Consider the following 17193-nt stretch of genomic DNA (forward strand, 5'->3'; position numbering starts at 1 on the left):
GCTGCTGTTTCTTACATATTTCTAGAGCCTCTGGGCATCATCTGTACCATGATACATTTGTAGTGTGTTTCTGTAAGCACTAGTACTGATCCAATGTGCGTTAGAAAACATGTTGTCAGTATTGCAGAGAAACTGTTACATCAGAATGTTCATGACAGCTACCACAGGTAATAACCACTTTTCAGTAGATATGTAGAATCAGCCACACCATCTACGGGACTGAAGTGTTACTTAGAAGACAGGAGCCAGGAAAAGGAACATTCTTGGAATCATAAAATGGTTTGGATTGGAAGGGACCTCTAAAGATTATCTAGTCCAAGACCCTTGCCATGAGCAGGGACACCTTTCATTAGATGATGCTTCTCAGAGCCTTGTCCAACCTGACATTGAATAGTTACAGGGATGGGGCATCCACAACTTCTTCTGGCAACCCGTTTCAGCGTCTCACTACCCTTTCTTGTCTCTCTAAAACTACCCTTTTTGAGTTTAAAACTGTTGTGCCTTGTCCTGTCACTGCAGGGCCTGGTAAAAAGTCTTTCTCCATCTTTCTTGTAAGCCCCCTTTATATATTGACAGGCTGCAAGAAGGTCTTTCTGGAGCCTTCTCCTGGCTGAACAACACTAACTCTCCTTTTTTTCATAGGAGAGGAGTTTCAATCCTCTGATCCTTTTTGTGGCCCACTTCCACTGCTTCTTTTTGTACCTACCACGTTCTGCCAACGCCCACACACATTTGTCAAGCAAAAGCAGAACCCTTGTCAGCTGTTTCTCAGAATATACAAATATACGCACATATATATCCATACGCATTGATTTGGATGTACAGCAAAATGGACTGAGACCATTCAGAACAAGCAGCCTATTTTAGCAGTTTCCATGTCTTTTGTTCTTTTGCAGAGATATCCAGCGTATTGGCATCACCCTCGTCGGTCACCAAAAGAAGATTCTAAACAGCATCCAGCTCATGCGAGTCCATTTGAATCAACTTGAACCAGTTGAAGTGTGATGTTTACACCATCCTTATTCCACTAGTCTCAAACTCTGGAAAGGTTCTGGGGGAATTCAGAGGGATTTTCACTGTAAGAAAAAATCGTCAGTATGCTACTTGAAGACTTAATGCACCCAGAGTGCACGCTACATGTCCTGTTCCATGAACAAAAACAAAGCCTTGCTATGATTTGAAAGCAGAGCTAAATGACTGGTGACAATTAAATGTGGCTGACATCATACATTGGGAATGGGTTTGGGGTGGGAAGGTTATAATAAAATGGGGCGGAGATGGGATAATAACTTGGACAGATCACAAGCACCTGTTGCCTCTTCTCTGCCAACAAAAGGTATCTGACAACTTTACAAAGTCATCAGCAGGCTTTGTCTATGGCCAAGAGCCCAGCAAAGCTACAAAGACATAATAAAGGCAAAAAAATTAGCATTTTTTTCAGAAGAATGGTCTGAGAGATTATTATTCAGATGGAGCATGAGGCTATCACTTGGTATGCCAGCTCAGTCCAGAACTGAAGTTCCAGCTGGTGCACAATATGTGGTAAGCAATAACATATTACCTGGTAAAGAAGTTGAGAGTAAAGGGTTCAAAATTCAATGCTATTTCATATGCTGTTTTTGGATCTGCTCCATGGTAGAAATTACTGATCTTTTCTGGTTATGTGAGGAACAGTCCATCCTTGGTGCTACACAACTCTATTTATGGGACTGCAACAGAATGGATAAATAAGAATTCGTAGAACCCATCCTGCTGGATCTACAAGTGGAGAGGGAAACAAATAGGTTCTGGTTCTCACAAGCCAGATTTTCTTATGAGGAAAGCTGTGATACTCAGAAATCCTGAGTACCCAGAATTTGGATTTTGTTCTCTTCTGACCCCCTTACAGACACTGAAGATTGTGACAAATCCAAGGCCCTTTGCTCTTGAAAAATACTTCTTTTTCTCACCCTGGCCCTTGGGCACAGCTGTTAGAATATTGGTTTTGAAGAAAATGCAGACCCGCGGTAGTGAACTTTAAATAGACAATTGGAACAAGGAAAGTGAAACTCTTTCACAAGTTTTTGTCAAGAGTGATCAGGGAATGGTATCAGTCCCACAAGTCACTTCAGTCCTTAAAAATCATTAACAATGTTCTTGAGATTGACTATGTTGTTTGGTAGAGGTACATGAGAGTGACCAGAATGGCAGAGCTTATATACCCCTTCAGACAGACTTAAGGAAAGATCTGCTTTGAGAAGGGGCAGAGTTTCAGGACTATATCTCTCTGTCTATCCCTATGCAGGAGTAAGAAAACATGAAGCTGAGCTTGAGAGGAAAACTCATGCACTTGGGGAAAACTATACACTTGCTACCTCATTAATACATAGGAAGGGAAATAGAAATGTCCGTGTTAAACAAGACCCCAATGACGGTACCTTTTTTGTGTCTAGAGAGGAAATAACCCTGACTGTTCCAATCTGTGCTTATCTGCTGGCTCACTGTGAACTAGTCATGAACTTACTGTATTTCTCCAGCTGTCAAGGTTAGAATATCACAACTACTTCAGATACTACTCCTGTACAGATTTAAGGATTCCCCCAGTCAACCCAGCAATTGAAGACTAAAGGCATGTTTAATAGTGATTGAAGAGTCCAATAATATGATGGGAGGTGCTCCAGAATAGTTGCTCTAGAACAGCCAACACAGTTCAGGCTCTTTGTTAAGCCATTAGAGCAACATTATAATTAATTTTTTTTAGCTGACGAGGGAAAACAGCAGGGCATTCTTTCAAGATATAAAAAAGTCAATACAAAAACAATACAAGGAAACATGAATAAAACATTCATGGCAGTACAAAGAGAGTGTGAAGGTTTAAAAAAACCCCGCACATCAGACTAGAGTCCAACCCTAGAAAATTTCAGTCTGTGCTTTTTAAGGGGTTTCTGTAAACTTGTAATACTCACACATCCAGTCCCATGTATGCTGACTGACTGTCAGCTCCACCCACGGCATCTGAGACAGAACAAGTGTTGTCCTTTTCAGAAAGCATATTGAGCACAAGATGTTGAGGGGAATCTGTGGTCTCTAGCACCTTCCATATATATTCACCAGAGGACAACAGTGCATATATGCATCTTTATATATGAGTGTATTCTAGTTCTATGTGCCATTTGGGGAAACGTGGCAGCCTTTCTTTTCCATGCCTTGGGTGGCCAGGATCAGTGGAGAAATTAGCAATCTAGTTCAAATCCTACGGCCTCTTTTCAGTGTGGCGGAAATTTAAATACAGAAAATACACTATGGGAGCCTTGTCTGAATCTTATTCTACTGTCGATGAGGTTTAGTAGCCCCTTGTGGGGAGCTGCAGTGAATTAACCTGCTCACTGGTAGTTCAGGCAGTACAACATTTACTTTAGCATATGAAGTGTATTGCAAAGTTGTTTTCATAGTCAGTGGAAAGGGATTTACTTGCTATACCAAGGAAGGCATGTAGTGATTGGCCGTCACAGATCTCCTCTTCCTCCTCTTCAAAGGCATTTTGAAATCTCCCCATGATAGTTCCAAGTCAAGTGTCAAGGTGTCATGGCTGTGGCTAGAACTGCACAGGGACAGACTTGGCATCACAAAGTGAGTGCAAATGGATAACTCTTTTCTCTAAGTCTCTCCATTCTCTTTATTCCCAGTCTGTTCCTTATTTTCAAGTGCTTATTTTCTTCCATAGTTTGGAATGCAAAGGTTCTAATGTTGTAATGCAACTTGTGTTGTTTGTCATCATGTCACTCCTCAACTCTCCAAGCATGGAGGAAAGGCAGTCAAGGCAAAAGCATTAGAAATATCCTGACCTTACTTTTCTCAATTGTCTGAAAACAGAAATGCTACATTCTGTTTCCACAGTCATCTGGGATGTCCTATGAGCACCCTCAACAGGTAGGGATAAGGATCAGGAGGGAAAGGAGTGGGGCTCACCTAGGCACCTGATATCTGTCCTTCACCAGAACAGTGAGAAACAATGCCAAAAAGTCTTACAGAGCCATATTGTTTGCCAGAGGAGTAATGGGAGATTAACAAGTTATTGCCTGCCTTTACTCTGTATGATTTCTATAGTATGCAGTGCATAAGAATAATGAGTAAATTAAATGCACAAGGATCAATGCATAGACCTTCTTGAGGGCATTAGATATTTTTAATGAAAGCTCAGAAGAGTCATACCTGTAGTTAAAAAGAATATATTGCTAAGACTAATAGCTTGAACATCAACTTCTCACTGTCTGGAAACAGGAAGAAACCTCACCTTAAGGCAAGTTGTTTTGTAATTATTCCTGATGAGGTTCCTTGAACCTACCTTTTTAGTGTCAGTTGCTGGAGAGCCTCCCAGACAGATAATTGGATCTACACCAGTATGTCAGTTAATGTATTGTGCTGCCAAAGAGCACATCGGGCAAACAAGTTCCCACCTATGCCGCTTTGGCAGCCAAGTGAAATTCTCAGCCAGGAGCTACATGCCTGTGCACTCCCTGCCTCACTAAGCCGTGGCATGTTTATTCAGAAACAGGCCCTGCTCACCAGAGTGTTCAAAGACAAACATGTAAACTAAGATTTTTGCATCCATACCTGAAATGATGTTGAGGAAAGGCTCCATGATGGTCTGGCTTACAGAGGGATTTCTGTGTTTTGAACCTGAGTATCCTCAGTGCACATGCAAGTGAAATGGCTTGCAGACCCTGTTTGGGGTTTTTTTGTTTGTTTGTTTGGGTTTGTTTTTTTTTTTAATTGAAGGATGTAAACTTAGTACAACACTATATTAAGGCTAATTTAGGGAGCATAAGCTGCTTCGTGGAGAGAAATGCTGAAAGGCTGTCTGTTTAGTGCAAATATATTCAGCACTTAGGGCTATCTAGAAAGAAAGAAGCTGCTGTAGCTTCCTTAGTCCCAGAAAATTCATATGTTATGAAGTTAAATGAAACCTCTGGGTGTGGTGGGAAATGATGAGCAACACCAAGGAACTCACCTTTAATAAGCAAATAAGGATAGAACTGTCCCTACCACTGGATCTTCCTTGGTCAGGAATTCCAACCAAGTCTACCTGAGGGATACTCTAAGTGAAGGCAGCCAGACTGAATCCATTCTGCCTTTGCCTTGCTTTCTCACTGGTCAACTACACAACTTTTACACATACAGATGCAGCTAGGCAATAGATCTGGGTTCAACCCAGAGATCTGGGTTCTTTCCTTTTCCTGAAACCAGGTGATGCTAGAAGAGCAATGAAATCAGCTGATCACGTTTTCCATGCTAGCAACTATTCATGGGTACCGAGCATCCCGAGGATTGCAGACCACATGTAAATTTGAATCTCTGGATATCAATAAAAGACAGTATGGAAGAGCAAACCTCATGTCCAACTAAAAAGGTAGTCTAATCCTTCACTTTTCAAATCTGTGGAAAAAATGGCACCTCTCTCAGAATTTACATTTTGTTGTGGCATTCAAGGTCATCGTGCTGTGTGTATGAACCTGTTCCACTTCAGTGTTACTGAAAGGGCTGCACTGAGTCAATGAGAAATCATCGTCTTCTAGACCTTGCCGATCTGTAACTGGGGCCTGTTCAAAGAGGAATCACTCCCCCTGCTGTGCTGAAATACAGAGCTGCTCTCAAAAAGCCTTGGAGCTTAGCTATTTCATTTCCCTTTTTCAGGTGATAAGAAAACTCTGATCTTGAAATATTCTCAGTTGAAACATGCAGATTCATGAAAACATGTCGAGATTTCTTTCTGGTTTCTTCCATAATCTCTCTTCCTTGAATGAACAGAGTAATGTAATGTAATGTCTTCTAGTCAACTGCTGTAAAAGCAAGTCACAAGTATGAGTGCAATGGGTTGGCATCTATACCTCAACTAGCTAATACAGTTTGGTCTGTTATTTATATCTTTTATACAAGACCAAGTGTACTTAGCTAACAGTGATAAAGTTGTTTGCTTCTTAAAATTAATCCCTTAAATTCAGGCCATGCTAAGTAAGGTTGGGTTTTTTTCTAGTTTACAGCGACTCTAGAAATCATACACGCTGCTGGCTAATGCTAGTTGCATCTGTACAACTCTCTCTCTCTGCATTTTGGTAACTTTTAGCCAAACCTATACTGCCCAATCTGTAACAGATTGATCATTTATAAACAATTCTGTTGCTGAGAGCAGACTCTAGTCCTCTTTGAAGTGTACAAACTCTGCAAGTGAACAGGAGATTAAAAATAAGAAAATCAGGTTTACTCAGACAAATCAGCTAGTTCGACAGATATGAATGAGAAGGCACTATCTGAAATAAGCTATTTAAAAATAGATCTATTCATGTTGCTCTGTTAAAAAGGACAGTAATTATAATATAACCTTACCGTCTCTATTATATGTTGTAAAACTGTTGCTATTTTAACCTGTCATCTTTGTGGACTTATAACAAGAACAAACTAATAACAATAACAATAATAACAGTTATCATGATAAACAAGTGTGGGTTTCCCCAATGAAGAGGACTACAGTAAGAATAGTCAACAGCTGAGTTGCCTGCAGTTTGTACTGAGAAGCAATGGTTGGATTTTTTTTGACAGGTAAAATATTATTGCAAAATAAAAGATCAGTCTATCAGACCTACCAAGTAGGAGACTAAATGTCTTCTCTTCTTCCGAACTCATATCCTGAATTTGGATCCTCTGAATAAGCTCTCCTTTTGCAGACCCAAGTCTGAACATGGGGCCTCCAAATATCATCTGCAGGTTATACAAAGTACTAGAAATAAGACCACGTCTTTTCACAAAAAGCCATGAGCATATTGCCATGGAAATTAAGGCAGAAGAGGGAACATTGATCTTTACCCTTGAGGACATTACATTTCACCTCTTGACCCACTAGTGAGTTTACCTTACACTTGACTGAAGAATCATTGCTAGAAAGGCATCTCATCTTTATTAATTCAGGAATAATGAATCTACAAGATACGTTGGACTGTTTTTTCCCATGGCTATGATAATTTTTAATTGATGTTTGCCTGACACTTCTTTACACTACCCAATTGGGATAAAGAGCTGTTTGTGATCTGATAGTTCTGCATTTTCCACCGTCATTAGGTCACATATTCACTTCTTTATACTCTAAAAAATTGAAATATTTAAATGTTTCCCTGTCACACATCTTTTTTAGTTCTCCCTTCATTGCTATGGTTCTCTTCTTCATCACAATTTTTGGCTTCCTTTTTAAGAGGAGAATATCAAGAACAGACAAAACCAGTCTCACTATTACTATACATGGACAGGAAACCAGCCTCTTACACTGACATATTCACCCACAGATCATAGTAAACCTTTCAAAATTAAGTTCTTTGACTACTAGGACATTCTGATCCTTCTGACATAATTTTTTTTTAGGAAACACATTCCGTGTAGATAGAATGTGCACTCTTTTTTCCCCAGCTGTCAAGGACTAACCCTGGGTGAGAGTTTTCAAAAAACAGATCTTTATATAATCATGGAATCACATATATTGGCATTTTACAATGTTAAGCAGTCTTTAGTTAGTATTGTCAATCTAATAGACCATAAAATGGTCCATAAGTCAAGTTTAGACCACATGAGATCAATTTTATGAGAGCCTTGCTATCCAAATCTCAAACTAAATGCTCACAAGAGCCACCTTAATTAAGGAAAATATATCACTGTCTGCCACTTCCTCCCTAAACACAGTTTTCCTTTGTGTGTTCGGGACCTTGTCAGAAGAATCGAGCATCTAGCTATTCCTGGGTTGTAAGCCCTTCTTAAATACAATACAGAATGAACCCATGACTTCAATTTTCTGAAACTCCAAGGGCAGAAGTCACAAATCCTGGGCCTTATTGCTTAGTGTTATTTTAATGGCAAGTAAGAATGTACAAATATAAAATGCCTAAAAACTAAACTGATCCAGAACTTTAGTCTCCTTAATGGCCTTATCAAAGATAGGCTTTACCACATGCCATATATTGGTTCTAAGTCACATATGTGTGATCTGATGGGCAAGCATAGCAGCGGTATCCTAGGATCTAAAATAAATCAGTCAACAAAATCTTAAACAACTGCATCTTCTCACTGAAATAGATTCAGTAGAGCAACTGTGGATCACAGGCTTGGGCATTTAGGTGTTCTAGTCTTCTAGTGGATCTGGATGGTCATGCTGTAAAATTATCCTGTCATTTGTTATATAACTCTAACTGGGCTGTTGGGATTGCACAAGACTATGGTGTATGTGTTCCATCATAGCAATTCAATGTTATTTCCACACATCAGCTGGGATCTGTGATCCCATTCACATGGGCATGTAACCATGTGAATTACTGAGTCTTTTAATCTGATGATAGAATTAAAAAATAACATCCACTCTTTCCAGAACTCTCTTCAAATTGATCCATTATAATCAAGATCCCACAATAATGAACTACTCTCAAGTTCTTAAGTAATGTCCCAGTCATCAATCTCCCTTACTTTTTCATTTTTTAACATACCAAGCTAGATCAAGGATCATTCTTGGATCTCCTCTGTCTTGTTCAATCATCTGGTGAGATGGCAACATTAGGCAAAAAGAAGTATAGATTTATCCCTAATCCAATAAATGTAAACTAGAGAACTAATTTCATTTTCTTCAAGTTTTTAGTGTACCAGTGGCTTATATTGAATAGTTTTCACCCTGAGGTTGAAAAGCACCATTCAAATGATCCAGGGGGAGGACTCTGTGCCAAAAATTGTCTCCATTTACACACCACAACTTCATTTTAAATTCCCACAACAACATTCCGAAATTATTTGCTGAAGGCAAAAGTAGTAGAGGAATCTAGGGGTTTTGCTTGAGAAAGAGAGAAAATGATTTTGAAAAGAATCAAGTCACAGCAGAGAGTAAAGACAGAGTACATGAAAGATTTATGTTCATCAGAGGAGAAGGTAGAGGGATGAAGAATTTCCAGACTGGGCAGAAAGAACATACAAACAACAAGCAAACCCATGAAGAATTTTAAAAGTAAGAAACTGCTTTGGACCTACAGCCTCAAAATAACAGAAAATGCAGCAAATCCCAGCTTCTCTAGGCAACCTGCTCCAGTGCTTTATTACCCTCACAGTAAAATACATTTCCTAATGTTCAGATGGAACCTCATATATTTTAGTTTGTGCTGATTGCTTCTTTTTCTGCTACTGGACACCACTGAAAGAGGCTGTCTCTGCCTTCTTTAAACACTCTCTTCAAATTTCTGTACATGTAGAACAGTCGCAGTTCTCTCAGCCTCACCTCATAGGAAAGAATCTCCTGTCCCTAAACTGCCTTAGTGGCCTTTTGTTGGACTCTGTGCAGCAGCTCCATGTCCCTCTTGTATTGGGAAGCCCAGAACTGGGCACAGGCCTCCAGGTGTTGCCTCATCAGAGCTGAGCAGAGGGGAAGAATCACCACCCTTGACCTGCTGGTAGCATTCTGCCTAATGTAGCTGATCCATCAGGACCCCCAGACTCTTTTCTGCAAAGCCATACAGCCAAAGGCATAATTTATAACAGGGTTGGTTTTTTTAGTGTTACATTTTGATGCAGGAGTTAAAGGAGAAATTTCCTCTTGATTTTGGGGGATGACGAAAAAGAACTATTCATATAATGAAATGCAAGTGGAAGCATAACAAAGATAATAATTGTTTGCAAACATTAAAAAGGACAAACAAAGGGAGAAAGAAATATTAATATTAATCCCTGTTTATAATCTTACCTCCTATTTACAGTCTCTATTAACGGGGCAAAATGGAACCTGAGTGGATGTACCTACTTAGCATTCATCATGTAAGTAAGAGCAGTTCATCACGCACAGAGAAGCAGTGCAAGGCTTATGTCCCACTTCAGTCTTATTTTACAGTGTGAGTAGGATGTAAAGGAGTTCATCAGCCTTAGAATGGTTCTATTTAAACAGATTTTTTTTCCTCATAAAAGTAGTTCATTTAAAATGCCTTCAATGAAATGTCACTATATTTACAGTGAAGTAATCAAGAGTAAGATTAGACCACCATCTGTAGCAGATTTGATCTGAAAAATGTCTAACTGTCTGAAAAGTTGCTTTCATTAAGCATGTAGATGGAGAGATAAGTGACCCTTTTTTGGAAGCTTTCATGCTTTCTTAATTTGAAATTAGACAATGGACCAGTAACAGTTTTAAAGGAGAATGTTGAAAACTGAATGGGATGGAAAGATCTGTGATATTAATTTCAGTAGGAGTAGATTTTGATATTACCAGGAAAGAAATTGAAATAAATTCTAATATACACATAGTACAGTCATATATAAGCATAATGTATACATATATATACACACACCATGGGTGTATATATATATACCACAGACACTGAGAAGGAATTGATGGGTCAGTATGAAAAGTAGTAGGAAATTTCTCGTCTAAACTTATTTCCTTACACTCATAGGTTGTGGTATTGACAATTACCAAATACGGTGGCCAGATCATTGTCTAACATAAATTAACTATAGGCATTTATTGCACTATTCCAGTTTTTATCAAGTGACAATTCAACCCAGTAGCATCTTGAGGGAAAAACACAACTTTATAGAAAGAAGAAATACAATGTGCAAGGTATAGAATTTGGAGAAATGAAAATAGAAATGAAATATGGAAATGAAAACAATTGTTTTGGATTTGCATTATTTTCCATCTGTCCTGCAGAGATTTTCTGCTCTTCAGGGATAATTCAGATTAACGGTACAATGAAAAGATGATTCTTTCGTGCAACAAGGCACTGTGCTGATCTTCTCTTGACATCATCTCCTTTTTCCATTATCTCCTTCACCAAACTGCTGGTTTCTTTCATCACAGCACTGTGAGGAGCAGCCTCTCCTCCAACACATGATTTCCTTATTGTCTATCACACCATATCAAATGTGCCAGGAGCACTTCAACAATTAGAAATCCACAGCACAGCCACAGATATACCAAGAGATACTTGGGAAAATACAGGATTTTCAAAGATTTCCATGAGAATAAGTAATGAGTATCCATGGAACAAGGGAGATGAAGTGTAGGATTTCTTTGAAGTCTCAGGAAATTCTCAAGATTCTCATCTCATTTTCTTGTTAGGAGTGACTTTGTAGAAGACAATCTGGATTTTGTCCTGTGAGAAGGACTGTAAGATCTGGTCTAGTTTCTCATCTGTGCAGTGTTCGTTTTACTTTGACCCAAAAGCAGGTACTACAACTGTGAAATGAATTGGCACTCAGAATGAACAATATTCACCGTCAATATTTCTCATTAAAGTGTTTTAGCACCTTGTTTATTCCACTTCTGTTCCCACTCATATTTTTACACTTCTCTGTTAGCTTCTATGTGAGTACCTCAAGTACTTGGAATTGTTACTTCAAACAAATTTTGCATCAGCCTTTGTTTATGGTTCTGAAATAATTTGTATTTTACAGATGGAGAAACTGAGGCACAGAGAAATGAAGTATCTTGTTCTTAAATAGGAAATTGACCATAGCTAGATTTTGCACATAAATCACTATATTCCCTACTTTTTTCAGACTTTTTCTGGAACAGGAGGATGCAATTCTCATGCAATGCACAGAGTTGCTGTGAAATCATTCTAAAAAGTGATATCCTCTTCAAAAAATTCACAGAGTAAAGTGTAATATTCACCCTTAAATTTAGGTGAACCCACAAAAAAAAAATACTACTGCTCCTGAGGGCTATATGGATGTACAAGAACTTCGGATGCATTCTCCTCTCAGGGATTGTGTTCGTTCATAGAGGAGGTTCCTCCCTAAGACTGCTTACATTTCTTCCTCTGGCATGTCTCTGTAGCAACATCTGTGAGAATGAGCTTCAGATAGGAAAAGTAGCAGCATCTGAATCCATATTGCTTCTCACAGCACTGAAACATGTCTGCAGAGGTTATCACAATGTGATCTTTCTCAATTATCAATCCAGACAAATCAAATCGGAATGAGAAATTGTGAAAAACAGTTGAGAATGGGCTACATTTCAAGGACGAAATTAACTTACGGTCTTTTTAAGTTATCATAAGTACACAGTTTAGGTACATAGGTTTCTTAGACAGTGTAGGTACAGTTTACCTCTTGGAGTGAAAGCAGAGTATCCAGAGGTATCAAGAAACTGAGTCATGGGATAATAAAATAAAACATCCTTTAGTAGGTAATTTTTGGTAGCTCTTTGAGATCCTCAGTGAATCTCTAACATGGTTCAGGACCATTATTGGATCATTTTCTATCGTTTGGGTATCCTGATACTGTCCTTTCAGCTCAGCATTTATACCTGCTTACAGCTCAGATGTTGTTGTTTCATTAACAAGCTCTGGGGCTGCCTCCATCAAAGTTGGGCAGCATCCACTTTGTCCTACAAGGCTGTCTCCCCCACTGCACCTAGAGACATATGAATAAATTAACCACCTCAGTGCTGAATCCCCACCATTCAGCCATTTCCAGTCCAGCTTTGCAAGTTTATTCTCTGCTACAGCTACAGTCTTGTGCCCATTATCCAAATATACAGGCCCCAGAAGCTTTCCTCTAAAAAAATATTTCAGTCTAGACTAGTACGAGAAGGCGTATTATCCCTCTGATAAATACCACAGGTTTTACAAGCAAGAAGTTTCTGAATAGCTCGTTACCCTTCAAGGCTTGGAGCAGGGGAGGCTGCCAGAGCCTGGAACAATAAAAATTGCCTATTCATAGTCTTAAAATAAATACATTTGTTACAGGAAATGAGTTTTGCTGCATCAGCAAACCAGACTTGGTTAGTGGTTTTTGTTCTCAAGACAGCAGACACTTAAGAACTCTCAATATATATATATAAATTATCTGCCTTTTATAGATCATTTTATAGACATTTTGCATAACTAGAAGATAATTCAGCTTTTAAATTACTAGAGAGATGATGAAAGTGTCACAAAGGAAGTATAATTCTGACTCAGGTGGTAATTCAGCATTCCAGGGTTATTGCACATTTACTACACTTGACCAGACTTTGTACAAGGTGTCAAATTACCTTCAAATCATTTTCTAGCACGTGACATCTGAGATCCATGCAGAAATCGCACATATTCCTGGCATTATTTCTGGATTTCTGTTCCCATTTCAAGCTCATCAACCAGTCTCAAGTAAACTGGATCAGTGATTCTTGTCGTAGTATAAAATTCAGTAACCACATGCTTTCTTTCTGACAGATGGAAATACACTGAGAGAACAAAAAGCTGTCTCTTTGATTCCCATCGTTCTGCTCTAACCAGGAAATCTGGGTAAAAAAAGAATCCTAATTAAATATTCAAACCTTTCATCTTGCTCCATCCCAGCATGGGAGCTTCAGCTGAATACAATACATAATGACCCCTCTGGAAAGTTTGAAGATAAAGATGTCATTGTTAAGAGAAATAAATAATTTTTAGGAAAAATAAAGCTTGGCTGCATGCCCGTTGTAATTATCTCTGATACTGAGAGCCACAGGGGTTCTCCCTGTATGGATCCAGCCAGGTTTATTTGCCAAAATGAAAAAAAAAAAAAGAAAAAACTTCTTCATCAGTTTGTTAACTTAAGTAAATTAAAGCGATACCCTAAGAAAATGTAATAACAACATGGGGCATCATGCTTTTCATAGGGAGCAAATGAAAACCCTTCTGCCTGCTTTTAATTGGGTGGGCTGTGCTTAAGAAATTGAGAAGTCAAGCCTGCAGTTACTGACAAACATGCTGAAAGGGCAAGATTGGGGTAACAGAGAATCTTGCCAACAGGTATTGCACCACAGATACACAAGGCTGAAGAACCAAATTAGAAAAAGGACAGTCTCTCTGACCTGCATCTGCAAAGTGCCATACAGAAACCAGAGAAGAAAGAGCTGAAAGGATACAGAAAAGGACTGGAGTATGCCTGAATTGATAGTTAGCACTTGTTCAGCATTCACTGGTTCTGTATAACACCAGGTAGTGCTGGTGTTATCTTTACCAGCAGTGAGATACCTGATTTATTAAAAAGATAATTAAGTGGTGGTAATAGTCCTTAATAGTCCAGTGGGTGATATAAACATCTGCAGTTACAATCCAGGACCTCTGTTTTGCTGTCTTTCAGCACAAGGAAACAAAGGTATCATGTATGTGTATTTGGATGTTAGTCTCAATGAAACATTGAAAGATTTAGGGCTCATCATTTACCCTAAATCCATTATGGAAAGTAGGTCCTGATCCTCCACAAGTGTACCAGAAAAAGATGGGAGAAACCCTTCTACCAAGACTTCTAAGTTCCCTTCATATGTTTCTCCATGGTTTCTGAGTACTTCATAGAAAAAAGGGCTATTCTGAAGTCATTACAGCTTCTCTCTATCCATGCAGACTATGATGTCTTCAGTGTTAGAAATAGGCAGCAATGTAGATGGTGACAATGTAGATGTTCTTCAGTTTAGCAGGAGCCTCAAGAAAATTGGTGCTCTTCCTGTCAGTTGTTAATCCTAGAGAGAGTCAAGAATGAACTCAGATTAAATCTGAACTATATATAGAAAAAAAAAAAGCCCTACCAGCTGATTATAAATATGGCCTAAAGTCAAGCTTAAAGTAATAATTTTTCTCAGAAGAAAATATACATGAAATCCTGGAATGTCATTTCATTAGGATCTACCTTAGGTAGTCCAAAATCACACTTTTAGCCATTTCTGAAGTCTAAATCATTTAGATTACAAATGTGTGGGCTTCTATGCTTGAGGGGACTGTTTTGTGGCCTTACAGAGCTCTGTTTGTGCAGAAGGATCTCTTACCATTGTACCTGAATCTTCTGGGCTTCTGTTCTGTTCTTTTGGGCCACTCTAACTAATTTTATTGCTTTATTTTTAAGAATAAGGTCACTGTCTGTATATTTTTACCTTTGCCTTAAAATTGTTTGCATCTGTGCCTAACATGCTCTTGTTTTTATTCTCAGCAGGTTGTTCATTATACTAAAATGCCTAAAATGAATTTTTAAAGTCTACCATTAAAATTCTGTGAAGATGCAGTAAATGCAATATCCCTTACTTAAAATGTTAATCAAAGTTCTGTAAAATATGTTATATATTATTTGAAATTATTTTTAAAGTAGGTGCTCATCACCTGATTGGATATGCACATGTAAGGCTAGATACTTGTACAGATCTGATGAACTTTGGTAACAAGGCTGTGGAAGTGTCCCAGAATTATGAAATTAGGTTCTTTTATTACAGATTTTTTTTTCTTCAGGTGACAGAAGCCCAAATGTGAAAATGGTGAAAACCTGATCATTTTAGTAAAGAAGCATTAAATATATTTTGATTACAATTATAATGAAGAGTAGCAAAATATCACTTGCCTGGTACTTCCATGCTCTGAAATGTTATTGCTAATCTATAGGGAAGTCCCAGTCAACAAAGGAAGAGAACAGGGAGAAGCTCCCTCCTTTTGTGTCCTTCCTGCCTTTCAATACTGGAATTAATCTCAGCTCATTCCTCACTGGGCTTATACTCTTCCCAGACATGTTTGATTGTGTTAGTCACCAATTATTCATATTAAGATGACTCAAGCAATGAGGTTTTGTCACTTCTCTTGGAAGTACATACCAGCATGAAAGCTTTTTTTTGTTTCATTATTAACCCTCAAAGCAATCCTTAAAGCCTGAAGGTTGGTCACTAATTATGATTTCAGTTTGACTTTCAGATAGCCCTTCCAGATTTTGAGGGTATCATTCCATGTATGTTTGTTTAAATACTGTAACAGTGTCACAGTATTAAAACAAGGACAGAACTCCGCTTGCTTTTATTTGAACAGAGCATCTGCTCCCTGTGGTAGGAAAGCTGTAGCTTTCTACACAGTACTTTAGTGATGGTCTCAGAAGTGGTGCCATTTCATTCACCCATCTCTTACTCAAAGAGCTGCCTCAATCCAGCAAGGACTGTCTTGGCTGATAGTTTAGGTAACAACAGGTCTGACAAGTGTGTTAGTGACCTGCAAAAGATAAACACATAATTTTGTCCAGGACACAGAGCTGAGCAGCATGGATTTGGCAAGAGTAGCAGGATACATATATTGACCAGTTTCTTTTTGTAGTTCTTTTATTTTTTTTTTGGGGGGGGGGGGGAGGGGTAGGTGTATATTCCCTTCCCTTCCCTTCTACTCCTCTTTTCCCCCAAAGACTTAGCAATACTGTCCTTGAGAAAACAGGCCCAACACTGAAATGGCAGCAAATCTGATGGCCTATGGAAAAAATGTCAGATATAGACAGATGTATGTGAACCTCTCAGGACTACAAAAATTGAACTTGAGAATTTCACAGAAATACACTTACTTTGCAAAAAACTTGTATTTCTTTCTTCCCACTGGGCCAGGAAGACTCTCTGGGCTCCTCCATGCTAAAGAGGGAGAAAAAACATCCGAAGCAACACATGTGGGCAGGGCCAATGGCTTTTTAGCCTAAATGGGAAACCTTTTTACATAAATTTCTACAAATGCAAAGACACATGCGAAAAATGAGATGACTGAAAATGACCCAAATACTAATAAATCTACCTAAATTTGCTAACCATCCAGAAAGCAATCCTTCATATCAGTTCCCATGTAAAGGCTCAAGATTTAGGGTTGGTGTTGGTTTATTTTTTTGAAAGTAAATGTAATGAATTTGGTCTGAGACAGGAACAACAGTCTATTTTATTTTTCTAACACTAAAAAAAAATGTGCTGAACTGAGAAATGCCTAGAACAACTCAGCACAAAAAGGCCTACCTCAAACAACTACCTCAAATGTTTATTTAAACTTTAAACTCTCAGTCTTGGTGGTTACTCTAGGACCACAGGCAGCTCGGCGGTGAGGATGCCTTAGCCATTCTGCTGCAATGAGAATAAATGAACACAAGGCAGCAGCAGAGATCTGAGTGGAGAACAGGAAGGGCTTGAGGGAATTCATCTCTGCCTGAACTTGAGATACTTGCTCAGTGTATCTCTGTTTGGAGAAGATATATATTTGGCAACCCCAATGAAATACAAGCCATTTGAACTAGGTTTTGGTTTAAGTGGCTACAAACATCAACCTAATCCCCACCTAAACTCTCATCTTTAGCTAAGCCATTGACACCTGGGTGTTTATCAGAGCCCACATATAAAAAGTGTACAGGCTTTATGAGGCCAGATTTACAACCTTGGAATGCAGCTGCTACCCCTAAATGTCAGGG

At 38.7% G+C, this 17193-nt stretch overlaps 1 protein-coding gene across 2 annotated transcripts in view; it reads left to right on the forward strand.

Moving 5' to 3' along the window:
* Positions 1-1604, forward strand: part of LOC127468013 (ephrin type-B receptor 5) — a 69536-nt gene extending 67932 nt beyond the window's left edge. For both annotated transcript variants that reach the window (XM_051780707.1, XM_051780706.1), the window contains exon 17: positions 897-1604. In XM_051780707.1, the coding sequence (XP_051636667.1) occupies positions 897-1005 (109 nt within the window). In that variant the 3' untranslated portion in view covers positions 1006-1604. The remainder of the gene's footprint in view (positions 1-896) is intronic.
* Positions 1605-17193: the final 15589 nt, after the last annotated feature.

The sequence above is a fragment of the Manacus candei genome, unplaced genomic scaffold, assembly GCF_025592945.1.
Source record: "Manacus candei isolate 608988 ecotype Guabito, Panama unplaced genomic scaffold, ASM2559294v1 h1tg000014l, whole genome shotgun sequence".
Taxonomy (NCBI): Eukaryota; Metazoa; Chordata; class Aves; order Passeriformes; family Pipridae; genus Manacus; species Manacus candei.